The sequence below is a fragment of the Raphanus sativus genome, unplaced genomic scaffold (assembly GCF_000801105.2).
Source record: "Raphanus sativus cultivar WK10039 unplaced genomic scaffold, ASM80110v3 Scaffold1724, whole genome shotgun sequence".
NCBI classification, from domain to species: domain Eukaryota; kingdom Viridiplantae; phylum Streptophyta; class Magnoliopsida; order Brassicales; family Brassicaceae; genus Raphanus; species Raphanus sativus.
Genome location: NW_026617033.1, coordinates 1 through 19,838, shown reverse-complemented (window position 1 = coordinate 19,838; position 19,838 = coordinate 1). Strand labels below are relative to the sequence as shown.

Here is a 19,838-nt window from a genome sequence, read left to right as displayed (position 1 = left end):
TTTTTTTTTTGAATAAGTCTATTAAAGTTTCGTCAATTATTATTGTATCTAACTTAAAAGTCGATCTCTTTTAAAAGGACTTTAAAGTTGTTCTTTTCTGCAACTGTGTAGTATAAAGTTTCAATGAAAAACATATATTAGTATGAAAGCACGATTTTGAGAAGAAAAGAGAAACATGAACATCGATCAGTGCTTTCTTTTTTTCCTTTTCTTTTTCTACCTTTTGTTTTCTCCCTCTCATCTTTATCACTTTCTTTTTAGCAAAAAAAAAAAATCTTTATCACTTTCTTTTACATTAACCAACGAACGTGAGTTACGTATATTCATTTAAATAAAATATGTTTTAGAAACATGATTTGTTAAACTTTTTTTTTCTATGACTACTAAATTATTTTCTTTTCCGACTCAGTATCTGCTCAACCATTATATTTTTGACTAGTGACATTTGCCCCGAAAAAAAGAAGAAGACTAGTGACATTTGTTGTTGTGGCACCAGAAATAACTACCCTGCATAGTTCATTTATTGGTAGTGACTAAATATAGTTAAAATAGTAAAATAATTGATTCTTATAAATCTTCAAAAAGACATGAAAAAGATAAAAAAAACATTATTCCAACAAAAACAAATACAATTTGGGAGAAAAGGAAAAGGAATACACACATTTGTTTTGAATGCAGTAAATAATAAATGTGCCTACCATATTCTTTTTTTCTACTACTAATCGTTTTGCTTAGGGTAGATACTGGAGTTTTATACGAAATTATTAAGTTTTCAGTTAAACTTTTTAATTTCTTTTGAATATCTATAAATTATGGTTTGAATTCTTTTAGGATCTCTACGAGTTCAGATTCGCGTAGATGTCTAAAACATGTAAAAATCAAACAATTTCATAACTATTATTTTCTTTGGTTATTTTGAATTATTTTTAGTTTTTCATATATTTTAATATTTTTAATATTTATTATATTCAATTTTGACTAATATATTTAATAAAACTAATAAATTTAAATATACAATTGATAATATGATCAAATATCTAAAATATTTCGGTTCGAATTGAATTCATCTCCAATTCTCTGAATATTAAAGTCTTCATTGAGTAGCTTTGGCTCAGGTTCATTATAACTTTTTCGGATCAGGAGGTTAAGTTTGATTCTTCCTCCGGTTATTTCCCTACTTTTTTCTTTTCTTTCCTTTCCTACAAAAACGATATATAATTAAGAAATCCTTTTAGAAGAAAAAAAGAAAGGAAGATCAAAATCTTCATCCTATAAAATATAAACGTCTCCTCTCTGTTTCATCACCGCAAGAAACTTAATCACAACTCTCCTTTTCACTCTCTCTTCTCATTCTCAATGGCGACCCAAGATTCCCAAGGGATCAAACTCTTTTGGCAAAACCATTACATTCAACGCGAGTAACATCACAACAACGACCATTAAAAAAGAAGTGCAGCAACAACAACAACAACCAGAGCTACAAACAACAACAAGCGTTAGATCATCATCATCATCATCGGATCTAACGGTGGAGAAGCGTCCAGACAAGATAATAGCATGTCCGAGATGCAAGAGCATGGAGACTAAGTTCTGTTACTTCAATAATTATAACGTTAAACAACCAAGACACTTCTGCAGAGGTTGTCAGCGTTACTGGACGCCGGCGGAGCACTCCGGAATGTTCCCGTCGGCGCTGGTCGCCGGAAAGCCAAACCTCCGGGTCGTGTCGGTGGATTCGCCGAGTTTCTTGGGGCTGCGACTGGAGCCGTTGATCAGGTCGAGCTTGACGCTTTGCTGGCGGAAGAGTGGCGAGCAGCTGCGTCATACGATGGTTTCCGGCATGATTTTCCGGTGAAGAGACTCCGTTGCTACACCGATGGTCAATCTTGTTAACTTTTCTATAATTTAAAATTTTCTTTTTTTTTTATATTATTTGTTTTGGGTTTGGGTTTAACCCGTTAGAAAGAACGTGGTTAAATTCGCTTTGATTTGCTTACTGGATACGTACAGGCTAGCAACAAAAGCTAACTACGTAATTAATTAATCAGGAGGTTTAATACTTGATTATCTGCTAAACAGCTGTCGCTTTTTTATCAGTTTCTCTTGTTGAATTTCATTTGTACACTCCATTGAGGCTCGTGGGATTTTTCTTCTAAAAAGAAAGACAGTGTTGTTGACCATTAATTAAAACTCTTTGTTTCAAGAAAGTTTAATATATGTAGCTTACTTTGATTAGTTAAAGTGTACGTAAAGTTAATCAAGGTTTTTGTGACATTAGTCTTAGTAAAACTTTTAACCAAGAAACCTCATTCAATTGGGCATTTAAGTTTTCACTTTTCAAGCTACAAACATACAACGATCGAGACCTACAAAAATAGTAGTATATATTAACTGTGAATGAAGAAAAAGTTGAACAAATTGGACAAAGCTAAAATAGTATATATATTAACTGTGAATGAGGTCACTGGTGGTTAGAAAATAAAAAGTAAATGTATTCTAAAGAATAGCACACATCTAGACGAACTTCAAGAAAATAGTGAAAAACATTAGTTACTTCAAAAAGCACTAGTCCTAAATCTTAACGAAAACTCTATGAACATCTTTATTAGTGAGTTTCTTAAACTGAGTTTCTTATCATTACTGTAGCAATTAATATTTTAAACAATTCAATTGTATAATTAAAACTAATCTTAAGTTTAGAGTATATTTGTATAACTGAGAGAATGACATGTAATATGTGTGATTTTATAAATAAGTTATTTATTTTTAAGTTAATGTTGATAACAAAATATATTGATTTTATAAATAATTTATTTATTTAAATATTATTGGTTAAACATATCTAACTAATAAAAATAAAATATATTTTAATTATTTTGTTTAATATATATGAAAATGTTAAATTGTAATTTTTATGAAACAATGAAGTATTTTTTTGAAAAAAAGACTTTCATGCAAAACTCAGGTAAATAGTGCTCCAAGTCCTCAAAATATATACCAAGATCTCACATTTATGGATGATGTCACCCAGTTCAGTGTAAGAGAGAACATTTTCGTGTAAAACCCCAAACTACTATTGAATGCATTTGTGGTTTAACTCAGAGCATTTCCAACAATAAGAAACCATATAAATTTCAAAAAAAAAAATATATATATCTATATTATTAAAGTTGAAGTACATTTTGGAGATGTTTGGAAACAAGTATACTACTATAAATGAAAGTTGTTTGGAAATATAAATAATAGTATTACATTAATTGTATTTCTATATTTCAGTTAGCTTAATAATTTTATTAATTATATTACCTTAACAATAATACACATCATTAATTATATTACCATAATAATAATAGTGCAGATTTTTTATTATTTAGTTAATCAATATAGATTAATGTGCCAATATAAAATCAAAAATGTAAATAACTAAGTTTTATTATATGGTTAATGTTCGATTTAGTAAAAAAAATTATTTTAGTTTTAACCGGTGGAAAATAACGTAACCAAAAACATTATTTAAAGCCATATTTTTATGAAATAACTCAAATAAAAATAAAAAATGTGTTACATTTATTGTTCATTTAATTTTTCATTTTAATATAATTATTTACTAATAAACAGTATTTTTATCAGTTTATAAATCAGTTAGGCATGGACATCTATATTATTAAAGCATACTACTTCCATATGAATATGGTCCTGATTTTTCCAATTAATTACAAATATTGTCTGTACATTTTGCCAACGATATTTGCAACCAATAAAAAGTCATTATTTTGCAATTACATTAAATAGTATTTAATAATTCAGTTCATAGCTTTTTTAAACATTTTGTTTCTTAAATATTTGCAAACATATCTTTCTAAAAATCTTTCAAGTTATTAATTATTCGAAAACATTTATTATATGAAACCTCAAAATAAAATCAAGTTGAAATAACAAATGATTAATTAAACAAAATCATAATACATGTCTGAATTATCTCAACTTCTTAAAAAATAGTTTCATTAAAATAAAAACTAAATCACATAAACTAAATTTAATAAAATTATAGAATATGTTTTGAAACGCACAAATAAAATTTTCAATACAGGGAGTGTTGAAGATATAAATATTTTATTTAAATTAAAAAGTAAGTGTAAATAAGTTTAACTCGAGGTTCAATAAATAAAATCATATTACGGATTAGAATTATCTAGAGTCTTCAAAATTTAGTCATATTTAAAATAACAAAAACAAGTCATATAAGTAAATTTAAGATAAATTTCATAAAAAGATAAAATATATAATTTATCAAAAATTATAATTTCTATTACGTAAGATAATTTTTTACAAAAAATGTACCCGCCCTTTTTAAAGGCGGGTCAAAATCTAGTTAGCATTATAGTTAATCAAATTTATTTTACTTAAGTTAATAAAAACACTAATTTTCTCTTATACGAAGAAGTGTTTTTTTGGGATTACTAGTAGTTTCTGCAAACTTTAAACATTAGAACTTCTATTTCTCTTTCCTAATTTTCATTATTTTATTATTTTTCTTAAATACTTAGAAGACTTTTAAGCAACATTAGTGGTAGAAACTTACCAAGTTTCTCAAAAAAGGCAAATTAATATTATTTCATTGCTCTTAAGTTTTATAAGTGTTGGCACACTAGTTGATTGACACATGTATAACTAATTTCTGAAGATGTGAAAAAAGTTTCTTCATGAAGGTATTTTTTATACTCTCTCTCCTTCTTTCTAATTATTTTCTTTGTTTCTGATGGTGAGAAATTCTTTGAGAGCTCACCACTAATCATGCTCTGATCTCCGTAAACAAACTAGTCGGTAACGAGTATCGCCATCCGCAGAGAAACTTAACATATTCAAGAACTAAGTCTCACACTTCTCGAGAAACAAACTTAAAGTCGAATCACAAAGCTAAACGGAGACACTACATGTTTTAAGCACATAAAAGAAAATGACAAAGGAGGCAACAAAATCAAGACATGTGTGCAAGTCATCTCCTGCTTTGGTAATTGACATGGCTGTGGGTCCTACTGAATTGAGTTCTGGGTTGGTTAGAGTTTTATAAATGTAAAGCGGAAAATAATCAATAAAACCTGAATGAGTTAAAAACAAAAAAAAAACGTTTTGGAAAAGAGAACAAAGTTTGACTGCAACAACCAAAATGTAACATCGAAATGAGCTTAATGGGAACAATCCATACCGTTTACTTTCAGTTTCTCCGATTCCAAACGATAACTAAAAACCAAAAAAAGGGAACAAAGAAGGGATAGAATGCGATTCAGACGACTCATCATGGACTTCAGGACATGATTTTGGCAGACCGAACATAAAGGCTGTCAACAACCTTCCCCATGTTTGCAATGGTGTCAAGAGTAGCCGAGTAGATAGCATCCGCCTTCGGATCCTCGAATATGATGAGACACCCAGCTCCCTGATCCAACGTACCTGCGAACTTCTTGTCAAGAATCATCTGAGACAGCTTCTTCTCCACATGGTCCAACGGCAACCCAATCAGCTCAGCGATGTGACCTATCTCAACTCGCGAGAAAGGCTCGATCAAACGACACAAGTTCTGCTCCAGAAGCGTGTCGTAGAGAGAAGAGAGATGCCTGTGTACAATCGGGTCATCCTCCAGCTGCGCCTTGTAGTCACCTAGCGCGTTCTCAAACAGCTTCAACGACCTCTTGGAGTGAGCATCAGCCACCGCCTTCATGGCGTCTAGATCAGAGCCAACGTACTGGAGTCCAGCCTTCGAGGAGATGATCCCCGCAACGTCATCAGCTTGGCTAACCATGATCTTGCACAGCAACATGTACTTTAAACTGAACACCGCTCTCGGATCACCGAGAGCGTTGAACGACTCAAAGGCTTCGAAGAAGTAGCTGTATCCCGTTTTGTAGTCCTTCTCTTCAGCGTGGAGGATCCCACTCTGAAGATCTATCGTCCCTTGCTGAGCCGGTGGGACGTATATAGCGTTTGCAGCCGTCCTCGCTGCGGTGAGCGCAGCTTTCGCCTTCGGTAAGTTCCTCAACGAGAAGTGAAGTTTGCTCTCCAGCAAGTCAATGTCAACGAGAAGGAGCTTATCATCTAACCTCCTAACCTCTTTCACCAGAGTACTCAACAGCGCCAAGGCCTCTACATACTCCTTGTTCTCCATCAAGAGAGCAGCCAGCCTCGCCTCCACACGCTGCCTGAGGAAAGTCCTCTTCTCGGCGCGCGTCCACTCCACCATCTCTTTGCAGAGAGTGATCTGGAGATCAGTCGTTCCGGGTATCTTGGCCACGGCGTCGATGATCCCTCTGACGATTTTCGCGGTCTTGGCCTTGGGGATCAGGGAGAAGAAAGGTCGAAGCTTGGTTAGCAGCGTCCGGAGATCCTCGCCTCTCTTCTCTTCGGTGAGGCGATCGCAGAGGTTGGTGATGGCTTGCTCCTTGATGCGTAGAGCCTCCGGAGATGAAGAAGGGTCTTCCAAGACTTGGTACAGTATCTGAATAGCCTCAGAGCTGTTGGCTTCTTGAGCCAGGGCAATCGTCTCGGTTGTAGCGGGATACGAAACCATTGTTGTCTGTTTATACAAAACTCAAAACCTCCTGCAACATAAGATATACATATAATGTCTCAATAATCCAATTGTCGATACAATAACAAGAACTATGTCCTAACAAGATCCAACAAAGACAAGCTCAACAGAGGCAGAAGCATGTAAGTGAACACAAATCAATTACAAAACTGTAACCTAACTTTTTAAGTAATAAGATGAATTACTGAGACATAGAGCGTTCAGTTCAATCTACTTTTCTCTGAAGATCTATTATTCGTTGTCTCTAATCAATCTGGTTGCTTTCAGTGCTGATTAGTGTAAGATGTAAGCTCAGAACGTTATATAGCTAATCCATCAAACAGATTTTCTACACTAAATCGAACAAAGCTAAAACCCTAGAAGGTATCGATAGAGGGAACAAGATTTGATATCAAAAGGAAATTCGAGAAACCCAGAACTAACTAGATCTGATAAAGCAAACCCAGAAGAGCAAATAAGGAAAAGAAACTCACTTGTGAATCGGCAGAATCGGCAGTTTCTGGGTAAAAGCCTTGGACGACGGTGAAGAAAAGGATCTCTCTCTGTCTTGATAGGGAAGATAAAGGTTAAGGTTTTATCGTAGTTTTGGAATTTAATTAAGGGGTACATTTGTCATTTCAAATTGTGAAATCAGGGATCGCCGCGTTTGAAAATATTCGGCGTCTTAAACTTTTTAGCGTTTGGGATGAAGAGTTTGAAACCAACGCCAGACGCTTCGAAACCGCGTTTTTCTGCCAACTTTATTTCTGTTCAAGACAGAACTGACTCGTGCAGCAATAACGCATAAGATGGAAGGTTTAAGCCCACGATCCCAGATCGAAGGCCCATGCTTTATAGGCTGGGTCTGGGCTCAATATTATCTGTCTTTAAGCTGGGCTCTATGTTATTAGCCTATTTCAGTAAGTCTTTCATGACCTTCATTGTTTTTTTTTTAACCATTCATGACCTTCATTGTTATTCTTCTTTTTAACCTCAAACTTAAGGAAATTAACTAGATTAGGACCCGCCCTAAAGGGCGGAAATTGATTTGTCAAATTTCAATTAATAATATACGGTATACATAATATGTGTATATAATATTATATATATTTTGTGTAACATTTATATATTTATACATATTAGACATATATATAATATTTTATTAAATATATATAGAATTTAATAGTGTTATAATTTGTGTTGTACTTGTTATTAGTTTGTATTTAATCTTCTTTCATTTTTAGTATAATAATTTGCCTTGTCATACTTTTTACCTTTTAACTTATACACATAGTTATGCCCTTTTTCAAAAAAAAACTTATACACATAGTCTCGTAAAATATAATATATAAAAAAAACATATTTAAAAAATCTACTGACCATATGCCACCATTATTTGGTTGTTTGAACAAAAAAAATCATGTTCTTGCAAAATTGTGTATGTTGTGATATGATGTAGGTAAAGAGTAAATATATGGAAGTAAAGTTAGTGATACGAACATGAGCCTATGTTGGTCTATGCCACAATTATTTGGTTTTTGGAAGATCAATGAGCATAAACATACATGGTCTTTGTATGCTTACGTTGTAAATGAGTCGAAATTTTTTTCTCTTATGTCTGGAATGATATGAAACTCGTTGATTTAAGAGTAGTTCAGTTTTATATGATCTAATTATATTAAGAGATTAACCAAAAATATTATAAAAGTGTTATTGGTTAGGTTTAACTAATCTATGTTGGTTAAGATTTGGTTTAATTTAAGTTGGTAGGTTGCATTGTATAGGAGACATGATATATTCTAACAATAACTATGAAAGAGTCCAAAATTTAAATGAGAACTTCGAATAGTAGATAATCCCTAAATTAATAGATTAGATTAGGATAATAATCACAGTAGACATGGAAATGATTATTTAAAAAATCTAGATCATGTACATATCTTCAAATCGTTATGAAAACAAGGGCTCTCCAAATTTAGATATGGAGAAGTAATCAAATCATTCTTAAAAAAAAATAACTCGCAGGAGTGTAATAACAAGGAAAAATGTTGGAACACAAACACAAGATAGAAAACGAAAGAAAACACCATCAGTTAAGTAAACTCAGACGACAACTTCAAGAAAAAAAGTTTTATATAATATGTTGAAAAAGAGTTAACAAGAAATTAAAAATTGTTGACAGATCGGTGCATATGTAGGTAAAATATATATAAAAAAGCTTAGAAGATGACATCAGGAACGATTCCGAGCTCCTTGAAAACTAGAGGACAATCAGCGAGAGAAGTCTTCCTCATGAACCCAAGTGGGTTAATGGTTCGAACCTCGTTAGAGACAATGCCATCATTCGCCGTAAGACTGATCCTGGCTGCGTTTCTTAGGAACTCTTGGTTGTTCACCTCGCTGCACTCTGCGTCCGGTGATTCCTCGAGGATGATCTCACACACTTCCTCTTCGTGGTCTCCCATAACTACCATCTCGTACTTTCCGTCTTTGTCGGTCACGGCTTCTTTCGTCAGTGTCACTGTCTGGTTCTCACGACCCTTGCACTCAAGCTTTACCTTTGCCCCTGAAGCGCACACACAAAGACAGAAGGGCGTTATATAATCTTATCAGACTAAAGACATGAAAGACCATTAGCATGGTCGGAAGAAACATTCGCCTTAGCACCAAATTTCCAAAGAAAGAAAAATAATTATTACTAAAATGTTTATAGTTCCCAAAGAAAGAGAAAGTTTCATCTTCCTCATAACTAAAATGTGATTTATTTTGTGTAACCAGTAAACGTTATTACATAGATCCTAGTCATTGTACCTTCGAGGACTTTACTGAGGCGGGTCATGAATTGGACACGGCAGGTATCGCAGTAGACGGATCCTTTGATGTGGAAACGGTCCAAGTCGTCGGCATCAGCGGCGGCAAAGTGAAGAAGGGTGGTGAAACATAGGGCAGAGGCAAGGAAGACGATGAAGAATTTGGCCATTATTAGTCTTAAGAGTAATATTCTCCTCTCTTACGTTTGGGGACTTTATAAATTTGTAATATTAGTTGTTGGGGTGAAAACAAAAATTGTTAGTTTTGTTTGAGAGGAGATGCTATGATAGATCCAAACAAAATAACTCCCTTTTATAGATAACAAAATAGAATAAACAACAGAAACATGTGATCTTACATCTATTCTTGGAAGTTCTTTGTTTAGTTTTGGTGTTTGTGGTTCTTGAGTTTTGTACGGGGTGTCTTCTTTGAACCCGATTTTTTCTCCCTACCATCTCTGTGTTTTTTTTATGGATGCAATTAGTTGTTTTTTTTTTCTGGGTGGACCTATTTTTAAACGTCAAACTAACTAAATTCGTGTACTTTTCATGTACGTTTTTGAACAAAAGAATAAAAACAAGGAAAATGCAACATCTGAGAATTTTTTTTTAACAATGAGTATATATAAAGCAAGAAATGAATCTGTAATTTTAAATTGGAAAACAAAAATGTGTATTTGAGAAATTTTTAAATTGGAAAACAAAAATGCCCATTTGAGAATTTTTTTTAACAATGAGTATATATATAAAGCACGAAATGAATCTGCAATATTAAATTGGAAAACAAAAATGTGTATTTTTTTAATACCAACTTTCAAGTGTTGTAAAATCACCAAGCTAATAGAAGAAAATAATGTACAGACGAACTGGAAAAGAAAAAAAGTAAAGATTGGACCAATTTCCAAAACCGTAGTAAAGAAAAATTCAAATGTCGTGGTGGAAAGCAACCGGAAATCAACATCAACCGGGGTTAAACACTCGACGACTTTACACAGTCTACAAGCTGGCTCTGATGAACGTGGAAGACTCTTGCTGTTTTATGCTATCCGCAACATGGGCAACAACTCCAGCTCCTGCTTTATAGAGTCTTTCACTTTTCACCTGAACATGCAAGACCCAAATCACCCTATTAGTTCATGTCTGAAAGTAATTAAAACAGCTCCAAAGTGAAAGATGTTGGAAGTTTTACGTGAATGTTGTTATGAGCTAAGTAAGGCCAGAAGGTGGAGTGGAAGCTGACATCAACTTTCTTCCATCCTAAAGTCTGCAGGCCACGGATCATCTCATCTGAAAATGTTTTATGGAATCTGTTACTTTCTTGCTTGATTAGAAAAATTAACCAAATAATAGTTGTTTTAGTTTTGTCCTCACCTTCAACTATTTCATGATACTCGAGTGTGTTCTGAGGACTAGGCGAGCTTTGTGCGGCTTCCTTGGCTTTAGCAGCTTCTGGAGGGAAATGGGCTCCATCTGACGAAACAGGTGGGCAGTATTCTACGTCCACCACATGCTTGTATCCATCTAGAGACCGCCGTGGAGGCTGCGTGTAACAAGAAAACAGGGGAAACACATATCTATCAGAGGACACTATTGCTATTGGTGAGTTCCATTTTCTAGCTAGTATGCTACAGGTTTGAGAGTCACGTACCTTGAAAAGTTCAGTTTCTCTCCTTATGGAAGATGTACGCCAACCAACCATGTCTAAGTTAATGTCAAAGGAAAACAAATGTAGATAAAACATGCCCGAACTAGTTAAACAGCAGCAAAAAAAAAAAAGAACAGGATACGGTCATAAGATACGTTCGCATATACAATGCGGCTTCGGAACGACCCCAAGGACGATCTGCCACAAGAGCAAATAACATGAGGATTAATGAATCTAAAATAAGTGCTTTATGATTTAAATATTTTACTAAGAGTCATTTTATTACTCACAAGAATTTAAGATCTTCACAATCAGAAGCCATTCTCAAGAGAAGAGGTGGTTTATCAGCTTTACCATCAGTAAGAAACAACTGGCTACCAGTCCGACCGACAACGAATGGAGCTAACGGCGCAGCAAGTCTTTCTAATATCTGAAGTCCCAACAAGAAAGGCAGCTGACACAATGGAGACATAATGAGACTGAGTTCTGATGAAAATTATTATGATTATCTTTCTCAACTAAGCATACACCACATGTACGAGGAAATGGATAGAACCTGCTTTCTGCCTCTGACTCCTAGATGAGGTGTTGCCAAGGTGATGAAATTAATCGGCTCGAGCCCAGCAATCCTACCTCGGGGAAGATGTGAGTTCCCGGAGTTAGAGAGCAGAGCAGCACCATCACTGGTTTGTGACACTGCTGCTGCTGCCGAGTAAAGAACGGCGACAGCATGCCTGGCAAATAAGCCACCGAGGGAGTGGGCTAAAAAGGATATCTTCTTTAGGCTCTTGCTCTTTTGGACAACCTGCCTAACCTATTCCCTCTCTCATCAGATCAGATGGAGACAGATAATCAGCAGCTTATACACTCAGGTTCAAGACTAGAAATGACAATGTAGGAATACAAAAAAAAAAAAAAACTCACCTCTTCTGCTAGTCGTTTCCCAGCTCCATCGACCCCGCCAAACGTTTTAGTGAACGTATTTGAAGAACTTGCTGTGCATGTCCACGGGAGCGGAGTAAATTAGAAAAGAAAAAAGTATTATGTGTGATTAACGCATGGCATAGAAGAAAACGAGTATAATACTAAAATACAAAACTAAAAGAAAAGTAAGAAAAAGATGTGAAAATAAAAATTTAGACTTTGGCAGTAATTCTCTAACTCTATTCTATACATAGTCCAACAACTGTTCAACTAAACATAGGGAGGATAAGAAGTTGAAAGCAGAGGAGCAATACCATAAATCAAGAATCTTCTACCAAGGCGTCTTTTCATCTCAGCTTCTACGTAGAGCCAGTCACTGGGACTGCAATTAATGGTACTCTTAGCAAAAAAAATTAGAGTCCATAAAAATTATTATAAAAATCTGAAAACAGAGTAGCAGAAATAATAAAACACAACTTTAAGACTCTATCCCAAGCTAACCTAAAGAGAGGCATCTATAATACAAGGAATGTTTCCTCAAGATGCAAAACACAGCAACATCCAAAGAATAGAGTTTGTAAAGGCATATGATACCTGGCCAAGATGCCGTGTACAAGAACAAGAAGGTGATCAGGTTCAGTTTTCTCATCGGCGTCACCTTTAGATAGCGAGAAATTACGTTGTGCTGTAGCACTCATTGCTTGAACTCTGAGACCCCGCTGGTTCCACCTTCTGTTAGACCCTGTAGAGAGAAAATCAAAACAAACAAAAAAAGAAGAACACTAATTATTGAACCCGCAAATTAACAAGAAATGATATAATATTTGATTATTTCTACAACCGTTGAACATCTTCTAATTTGCTCACATGATGATAGTACTGTTCCTGACTACTTAAATTGATCTAGAGGGATTCGAGACTAATCTATACATCTTTTGATCGAGATCAATTCCAAGAATCAAAGAAGATCCACCAATTAAAACAACACATCAAGGGAAGAAACCATTACCGAAATGATCGAAAGTCAAAATCTCGGAATGGCCACAAGAGCACGAGGAAGAATAAGAAACGACGCCTGGAAACTGCCTTGCTCTGCTAAAGCTTGGCTTAGCGAAACCACCACCACCACGATGACGATCTGGTAAGAATCTACAAGGAGGCTGAATCCAAGAAGCCGTAGACATTGATACTCGACGAGCTTCTTATGTGTATATATACAGACAAGTAAAAAAAAATAAAACAGAGAAAGATCCTTGAATCGCGGTTTCAGAGTGACGTCAGCTTCTTATAACCATATCACGTCTCTACGTTATCTTCTCATCATCACTGAGTCCCATGCGCTCTATCTCTGGTTTTTATTTTTCCCCGATTTAGCCAAAAAAATCGATAATCATCGACTACTGATATTTTTTCTGATAAATGAGATATACGATATGTTTTTTTATTGTTAAACGACTAAAGCAGTCCTTATATAATAATAAAATAATAACACACAGAATATTTTATTGAACTAGAAAACGAAATACGAAAGTTGAACGGATGACTACTTTTGAATTTTATATTTAATTCAAAGATTTATAATCGGACCAAATTATCTCCTCATCAATGGTGGTTCCATCTCGATATTTATTTTTAAAAAGACTAACGTCAAGCTTGAATAATTACAAGTTAAAATATATATATATGTATATATATATATATATATGTATATTTACTAATGTCAACTTCGAGAACTTTTCTTTAGCAAAATATGTCAATATTATGACTTTAAAATCAATAAGGCTCGTGTTAAACATGGTAACATATACTAACAGAATCAAAATGTTCTCTCATGGTTTTGAACTTTTGAGTTACATTACAAATAAGGTATATATATATGTGTATATTTACTAATGTCAACTTCGAGAACTTTTCTTTAGCACAATATGTCAATATTATGACTTTAAAATTAATAAGGCTCGTGTTAAACATGTAACATATACTAACAGAACCAAAATGTTTGTCTTATGGTTTTGAACTTTTGAGTTACATTACAAATAAGGTATTTGAATGGGGACAACACTTAAAGTCTCTATAAGTCCGTACAAAGAAAGGTTGTTTTGACTTCATCACAGATGCTTTTCGATAATGTCTTTACGTGTTACCAGAGAAGGCGTTAAAACATCATGTACTGCGGATTGGTTTATATGTCGAGGTACCGTATAGGTTACAATTACATGTTTTGTTTTCGCCTTATTTTATCCTATTATATGTACATTTAGATTCGTTCGGTGGTGGAAACTCATATACAATGTGGAGGGAGTAGGTTCTATACAGAAATATAATTATACGGTCCTCAAAGATGATAACGTTTTCTTTTCCAAAAAGAAAAGGGAGACAGATGATAAAGTTTATGACATTTTAAAAGCATTTGGCGGTTTGCAAAGTTTTCGGAGGCTCGTCATGTGATTTGAATATACTAATTATATATGAATGCTATGGGAGATTGAGTAGCGTCATAACATGATCCTACTACTAGCATCTCCCTACCGATGCCACACCACTATAAATAGTGTTCATGTTGGTAAATAATTGAAGGCCATCAGCTCTCCAGTTATAGTGGTTAATGGATCGTCCGTTGTCGCCTAGAGCAAGCACTTGAGAGATGAAAGAGATAACAAAGTGGTAATCTTGTCACATATTGTCCATATGCATAACAAAAGTATCTGAAAACTTTTGTACATATGACATGATGTTACTGTAACAGCATGGAGTTGAAATAGGAAGCTAGCTTCTACCATATGATCTTTAATGGTTTTGGCTTTGAAGTTCAAACTTTCGATTAGGTTCAAAATTTAGCGAAGCAATTACTAAAGCGCAATGTAATGATACATAAAGAGTTAAAAAGCAGGAAAGAGCTCATCGACTTGTGTTTTCTCATTGTATCTTCTGCCGGAAACACACAAGAAAAAAGAAAAAAAAGCATATCAAACAAGATTACAGATAGGGTGAGAGGAGAGAAAGGACATTCAAGCACGTTTGCCGCTGCTAGGGTTGGACTTAGGGCATAGATTCCAACGTCCCTTGGCACGTCGGCGCTTGATGGTGGCTCTACCACTGGTGGTTCTCATCCTCAAACGGAAACCATGAGTCCTAGCAAGAGACTTTCTTGACCTGCTCCTCTTCGTTTGACACAGAGCAGCTTTTCCAGCTCTCACCACAAGCCCTCTGCGCTTCTGGCTACTCAGACCACTGGTTCCACTGCTGAGATCAAATGCAATGGACAAACCTGAAAAAAGACAGCGAAACAAAACATGAACATCATTACTGGTCTGGTATAGAAAAGGTTTTGTGTGCGCAAAACGTGTAACCAGGTTGCTTCATTGGATCTCAATGAGTTCAAGCAAGTATAGCGATAAAGTTACTAGCTTTCCGTAAACCCAGAATCGGATTCAATAATTCCTTAAACCTAGAAACCAAACCCTAACCGGAGAGCCAATAATGATAAATTGATAATCCAACAAACACAGAGAAGACATGTACCAGAAAAAAATAAAAAATGATGACCATTTACAACAGTACCCAGCTAAAGGAAGATGCTTTACGAACAAAACTAACCAGAAAACGAAGATGCGAGGGAGAGAGATGAAGAGAGAAAGGAGCAATGGAGCAGCTGAGAAGAAGCTGATGGGGATTTTGAACAGCTGAGAGAAAACGCTCCCCGTCTCGAACCAGTGCCGAGAGAAAGCGTGGCGGAAGGGACGCTAATCTTCCCGTTCGATGAAGAAGGATGACGTAAACGCGACGAAGCCGAAGCTCCAATGGAGATGGATAAGGAAGAAGCCATTGAATTTTTTTTTTATTTTCTTATCTTCTTCCTTCCCCCAATCTTTTACACATACAGTAGTGTAGAGAGTTTATCCTGTGCAGTGGCTACCACCGTGATCTTAGCCAACGCACCAAATCAGAATATGCCACGTGTTACGAAGTGAATACTTAAGCCCAACAATTGTCTCATCAACTCGCTGCGACTCTCTCTCTAGGAATGTTAGACCGGACGCTCATGACCAAATTCAAACCGGTTTAACAAAAATAAAAAAAATGAAATACAGAAAGCATCTTATGTGGTAAGTAATATGATATAATCTTTTCTTGCTTCTATGTAATTGTTCAAAATAAGCACAAACTCTACATAACAGGGAACGTACGAGATGAACCAACCACAAACTAAAAAAGAGATTTCTACAACTTTCCAACATTTCATCAAAGTATGTTTCAGGAGTCGTCGTCTCTCATCTTTTGAACATTTTGGACCACATGTAGAGGATAAAGAAGCAGAGGAGCGCGAAAAGAACCACGTGCATGATGTGGTTGTTCCCACTACGTATGATGCTCAAGTTCAGTTTCCTTATGTTGTTCTTCACCCCTGCTTGCGCTCTCATCAATGTCACTTGCTGCCACCCCAAACAAAGACAAAAAAACACTATTAAAGAATTTGGCATCCTTAGAGAGTATCTTTATTTAAAAAATCACTGAATGCGTCTCTCTGCAAAGTCTCACACAACCAAATCTATGTTCTATATTCAACACCCCCTGTTCTATTATTCATAAGGAGACCGGTACTCAACAACAACTGAAACCATATTTCATGATGCATTCACATAACTAGCCGAGATTGAAGATACACCTACTCCTACCCACTAGACTAGACCTTGAGTTCGAGTCTGTACATACTCTAAAACTGTGCATTTACCAAGACTCATTGCTTTGTAAGCTACACTAGAATTCATATACCCTCCTACATTGGGGATGTAGCTGTAGATTCTATAATAATTAAAAAACCTATATTAACTGGGGTGAGTAAGCAAATTAAGTATATACATTTGAATCAAAGAGCTTCAGTGACATCAACAACAACATACCAGTTCATCTAAGAAGTCCCTCTGAAACTTAGCTTCTGACCCAATTTCTTGAGCAATCTGCATCAAAATAAAGATCGAATAAGATGAATTAACTGGTAAATCAGCTAAGTAAACATAGATTCACTAATGAATAAACAAATGCAGTACCCTGGATCCAAAAACACTAGCTAATTTACCGAGCCTTTATTAGATTTTAAAACAAGCAACAAAAAGTTTGTTCCGGACATAGAGACAAAGAGTCTTTTGCAATGACAGAGCACACAGACCGTCACAATGTCCCTCATCAACTAGCCGTAACAATAAGAAAGAAAGATGAAAAGAAAGACAACTTTTGCGATCTTTCCGATCAACGTAATGTTCAAAGATAGACATAAGCCTTCATAATTAAATACAATTCTTCTGGGGGTTCTTACATTTTTCAATTGCCTGACTTGGCCATGGAGACCAGTGATCTCATCATCTAGGTCAGAGTGCATGGGATCAATCCTAAGCTGGATTTCCTCTGAACCTGTAGCACTTCTAGTGCTAAGCCCATCTCTGTAACCAAACAAACACACGAACCATCAATACCCCTCTATCTATCTATCTATCTATCTATCTATCTATCCAGATAATTACAAGGATGAAAATAAAAATCAATTTCGAAAAAGAGGGAACTGATAATATAACCATCATACCTGGATCTGTATGGAGCGGCACCTCCGTAAAGAGAACCACCCGCACCGCCTCTGTGAGGGTTCGATGCCATCGACGCTCAAATCAAAAGGAGAAAAACAAAAACCTAAGATCGAATTCTCTCGGAAAAGTTTGAGAAGAGCAAATTGCAATCAGGAGAAAGTAGAAAAAAATAAGTTTTTTCTTCTATTCAATATGTATAATGACCGTCACGACACACGTGGCGCTGTAGCATTGGCTGGTTATCGCCATAAAGACAAAGGGATTATGTAAGAGAAAACAAAAATAATAAGGGTTATTTGAGTAAATTTGGATTATAAAATATCCGAACCGATAGTTATTTTTAGATAACCGATTCAACCGGTTTCTACAATATCGAACAGTATCTAACCGGGTGGGGCCCATTTCTCAATTTCTGACAGCAAGCAAACAAAGCTTCTGCCTTTTTCTGAAGCTTCCCCGGTTCCCACGAGCCAAAAAGAAAGAACAAGACAAGAAGAAACACGTGTTCTCACACGAGTACGTGTCGAACTTTTTTCCAAACTTTTTAACTGATTGTTCGGATCTAATCTTTCTTCTCATTAGATTTCGCCACACACAGAATCCAATTTTTTCTGAAATCGGATTCTTTTCTTTTTGATGTTTTTACTCCATCGCAGGCTTCCTTTACTTGCACGCACAACCCTCCTCTGCAGTTTCATGGAGCCTGCGTTGACTGCATCATCCTCTTTCGGTGGGTCTTCTCGACTCGCCGCCTTGGCCCAGCAACTGCGCATGTACAAGCCACCGCCTTCTTCATCGTTCGAAAACGATGATGAGGAGACGCAGGCGGATCAGGAGAGCGCAGGGAAGGTGGTTTCTCAGGTTGGGTTTCAGGAATCCATGACTCCGGTTCCGAAAGATCCTGAGAGGTTCAAACCGAAGCGAGCGGCTGTGCTGATCTGTATCTTCGAAGGAGACGAGGGCGATCTTCGCGTCATCCTCACTAAGAGGTCTTCCAGATTGTCTACTCACTCGGGTTTGTTCTTGATTTTAAGAATACAGAGTGATCTCTAATAAATGAGGTGGTTGCTATCAACTTACTGGTTATGTTTTTTTTTTTTAATTCTGTTGTTGCAGGAGAAGTTTCACTGCCGGGTGGTAAAGCAGAGGAGGGTGATAAAGATGATGGGATGACTGCTACCAGAGAGGCCGAGGAAGAGATTGGTTTAGACCCTTCTCTTGTTGATGTTGTCACTTCTCTCGAACCATTTCTGTCCAAGGTATAAAGAACAGATGCTGAATGATACAATGTTTTTAGTTAGATCAGAGTATGGGATTTTGCCAGTGACGTGGATGTTACAAACTATCTAGTTTTTTCTTTATCCTGAATGTTATTCAGTAGTAGCTGTGTTAATACGCTCATAATCATACCTTTTTGTTGTTGTTGGCTCTAAGGATAATAATGTTCTTTGCTGTTTGTTAATCTTCATTTTTTTCTATTTTAAAGTGATAGATGCGTATTGATATTTTTCTTACGTGCGTGTCCTTGTCTTACAGCATCTCCTCAGAGTAATACCTGTGATAGGAATCTTGAAGGACAAAAACACATTCAATCCAAAACCAAATCCTGCGGAAGTGGAAGCTGTGTTTGATGCACCTTTGGAAATGTTCCTCAAGGTTATCCTCTCGTTACTTAAATCTTTTTTCCTTCTGAAGCATCATTGCTTGAAACTTTTTTTGTTTCTTGTCCAGGATGAGAACAGAAGATCCGAAGAGAGAGAGTGGATGGGAGAAAAGTATTTGATCCACTACTTTGATTATCGAACCGGAGATAAAGATTATACGATATGGGGTCTAACTGCCGGGATTTTGATCAGAGCTGCATCTGTGACTTATAAAAGACCACCTGCTTTCATCGAGCAGTGCCCTAAGTTTAAGTACCCTAAAATGGTAGAGAAACATACTTGTATGCCTTAATGTGGTCTTCTTCTAGTAGAAGACCAAACAAGAAAGGTCATAACACTCCATGAAACTGATTATGTACCAGTGAATGCAGAACTAGGCTACTTACTTACGTATATGTGGACAGCTCTTAGTTCATGTCCAGACGAGACATCTCATTGACAATTTTCCATGAATCTTCTATTTATGAGGAGATAAGTGGAGGGGTTTTTCATCTCGTTATGATCTAGGTCAGTCTGTATTCTTGAATTTTTTATATAATTATTTTGTAACTTTGTCTAGGCTTCATTTGTGCATAATTGTGATCCAGAGAGCAGTTGGCTGGTTCTTCTGGTTCACCCTCAGTCATTGATTTGGAGGACATCTCAGATTCA

At 35.8% G+C, this 19,838-nt stretch overlaps 6 protein-coding genes and 1 pseudogene across 9 annotated transcripts; 2 read left to right on the top strand and 5 right to left on the bottom strand.

The window, feature by feature from the left end:
• The first annotated feature begins 1,210 nt into the window (after positions 1-1,210).
• Positions 1,211-2,069, top strand: LOC130504665 (dof zinc finger protein DOF1.5-like; annotated as a pseudogene).
• A 3,059-nt stretch (positions 2,070-5,128) lies between these two features.
• LOC130504666 (26S proteasome non-ATPase regulatory subunit 11 homolog) lies at positions 5,129-7,216 on the bottom strand. Its single transcript, XM_056999282.1, has 2 exons — positions 7,060-7,216; positions 5,129-6,596 (listed from the first exon to the last, which is right to left on the bottom strand). The coding sequence occupies exon 2, from the start codon at positions 6,563-6,565 to the stop codon at positions 5,306-5,308; it is 1,260 nt and encodes a 419-aa protein (XP_056855262.1). The 5' UTR covers positions 6,566-6,596; positions 7,060-7,216; the 3' UTR covers positions 5,129-5,305.
• A 1,416-nt stretch (positions 7,217-8,632) lies between these two features.
• On the bottom strand, positions 8,633-9,792 carry LOC130504668 (pollen-specific protein-like At4g18596). The gene is made up of 2 exons (XM_056999287.1): positions 9,377-9,792; positions 8,633-9,131 (listed from the first exon to the last, which is right to left on the bottom strand). The coding sequence occupies exons 1-2, from the start codon at positions 9,543-9,545 to the stop codon at positions 8,785-8,787; spliced, it is 516 nt and encodes a 171-aa protein (XP_056855267.1). The 5' UTR covers positions 9,546-9,792; the 3' UTR covers positions 8,633-8,784.
• Positions 9,793-10,151: 359 nt separating this feature from the next.
• Positions 10,152-13,364, bottom strand: LOC130504669 (uncharacterized). The gene is made up of 11 exons (XM_056999288.1): positions 12,954-13,364; positions 12,539-12,686; positions 12,259-12,326; positions 11,945-12,015; positions 11,577-11,834; positions 11,311-11,474; positions 11,163-11,218; positions 11,024-11,076; positions 10,747-10,915; positions 10,565-10,662; positions 10,152-10,476 (listed from the first exon to the last, which is right to left on the bottom strand). The coding sequence occupies exons 1-11, from the start codon at positions 13,126-13,128 to the stop codon at positions 10,372-10,374; spliced, it is 1,365 nt and encodes a 454-aa protein (XP_056855268.1). The 5' UTR covers positions 13,129-13,364; the 3' UTR covers positions 10,152-10,371.
• Positions 13,365-14,765: 1,401 nt separating this feature from the next.
• On the bottom strand, positions 14,766-15,811 carry LOC108834665 (50S ribosomal protein L34, chloroplastic-like). Its single transcript, XM_056999289.1, has 2 exons — positions 15,542-15,811; positions 14,766-15,212 (listed from the first exon to the last, which is right to left on the bottom strand). Exons 1-2 carry the CDS (start codon positions 15,768-15,770, stop codon positions 14,953-14,955), a joined length of 489 nt encoding a protein of 162 aa, XP_056855269.1. The 5' UTR covers positions 15,771-15,811; the 3' UTR covers positions 14,766-14,952.
• Positions 15,812-16,043: 232 nt separating this feature from the next.
• Positions 16,044-17,684, bottom strand: LOC130504670 (bet1-like protein At4g14600). Its single transcript, XM_056999290.1, has 4 exons — positions 17,523-17,684; positions 17,259-17,382; positions 16,846-16,902; positions 16,044-16,377 (listed from the first exon to the last, which is right to left on the bottom strand). Exons 1-4 carry the CDS (start codon positions 17,591-17,593, stop codon positions 16,216-16,218), a joined length of 414 nt encoding a protein of 137 aa, XP_056855270.1. The 5' UTR covers positions 17,594-17,684; the 3' UTR covers positions 16,044-16,215.
• Positions 17,685-17,899: 215 nt separating this feature from the next.
• On the top strand, positions 17,900-19,738 carry LOC130504667 (nudix hydrolase 15, mitochondrial). 4 transcript variants are annotated; one of them, XM_056999286.1, is made up of 5 exons: positions 17,900-18,039; positions 18,180-18,538; positions 18,640-18,782; positions 19,060-19,179; positions 19,255-19,738. In XM_056999286.1, the coding sequence occupies exons 2-5, from the start codon at positions 18,220-18,222 to the stop codon at positions 19,477-19,479; spliced, it is 807 nt and encodes a 268-aa protein (XP_056855266.1). In that variant the 5' UTR covers positions 17,900-18,039; positions 18,180-18,219; the 3' UTR covers positions 19,480-19,738. The 4 variants fall into 4 exon arrangements, with proteins under 4 accessions (XP_056855266.1, XP_056855265.1, XP_056855263.1 ...); XM_056999285.1 differs by lacking the exon at positions 17,900-18,039 and having other exon boundaries at positions 18,086-18,538; positions 19,255-19,452; positions 19,550-19,738; XM_056999284.1 differs by lacking the exon at positions 17,900-18,039 and having other exon boundaries at positions 18,087-18,538; positions 19,255-19,452; positions 19,559-19,738.
• The last annotated feature ends 100 nt before the right edge of the window (positions 19,739-19,838 follow it).

Bases quoted from the DNA above. Each gene is read 5' to 3' on its own strand.
- LOC130504666 (XM_056999282.1), bottom strand. From the start codon at position 6,565: ATGGTTTCGTATCCCGCTACAACCGAGACGATTGCCCTGGCTCAAGAA.
- LOC130504668 (XM_056999287.1), bottom strand. From the start codon at position 9,545: ATGGCCAAATTCTTCATCGTCTTCCTTGCCTCTGCCCTATGTTTCACC. The intron at 9,132-9,376 runs GTACAATGACTA...TGTGCGCTTCAG, and splicing joins CCTCAGTAAAGTCCTCGAAG to GGGCAAAGGTAAAGCTTGAG.
- LOC130504669 (XM_056999288.1), bottom strand. From the start codon at position 13,128: ATGTCTACGGCTTCTTGGATTCAGCCTCCTTGTAGATTCTTACCAGAT. The intron at 11,475-11,576 runs GTTCTATCCATT...CCATTGTGTCAG, and splicing joins GAGTCAGAGGCAGAAAGCAG to CTGCCTTTCTTGTTGGGACT. The intron at 10,916-11,023 runs GTACGTGACTCT...TGTTACACGCAG, and splicing joins GAGAAACTGAACTTTTCAAG to CCTCCACGGCGGTCTCTAGA.
- LOC108834665 (XM_056999289.1), bottom strand. From the start codon at position 15,770: ATGGCTTCTTCCTTATCCATCTCCATTGGAGCTTCGGCTTCGTCGCGT. The intron at 15,213-15,541 runs GTTAGTTTTGTT...GTCTTTTTTCAG, and splicing joins CCTCGCATCTTCGTTTTCTG to GTTTGTCCATTGCATTTGAT.
- LOC130504670 (XM_056999290.1), bottom strand. From the start codon at position 17,593: ATGGCATCGAACCCTCACAGAGGCGGTGCGGGTGGTTCTCTTTACGGA. The intron at 16,903-17,258 runs GTAAGAACCCCC...ATTTTGATGCAG, and splicing joins AAGTCAGGCAATTGAAAAAT to ATTGCTCAAGAAATTGGGTC. The intron at 16,378-16,845 runs GTATGTTGTTGT...TTGGGGTGGCAG, and splicing joins GGGACTTCTTAGATGAACTG to CAAGTGACATTGATGAGAGC.
- LOC130504667 (XM_056999283.1), top strand. From the start codon at position 18,160: ATGTTTTTACTCCATCGCAGGCTTCCTTTACTTGCACGCACAACCCTC. The intron at 18,539-18,639 runs GTTTGTTCTTGA...CTGTTGTTGCAG, and splicing joins CAGATTGTCTACTCACTCGG to GAGAAGTTTCACTGCCGGGT. The intron at 18,783-19,059 runs GTATAAAGAACA...CTTGTCTTACAG, and splicing joins TCGAACCATTTCTGTCCAAG to CATCTCCTCAGAGTAATACC.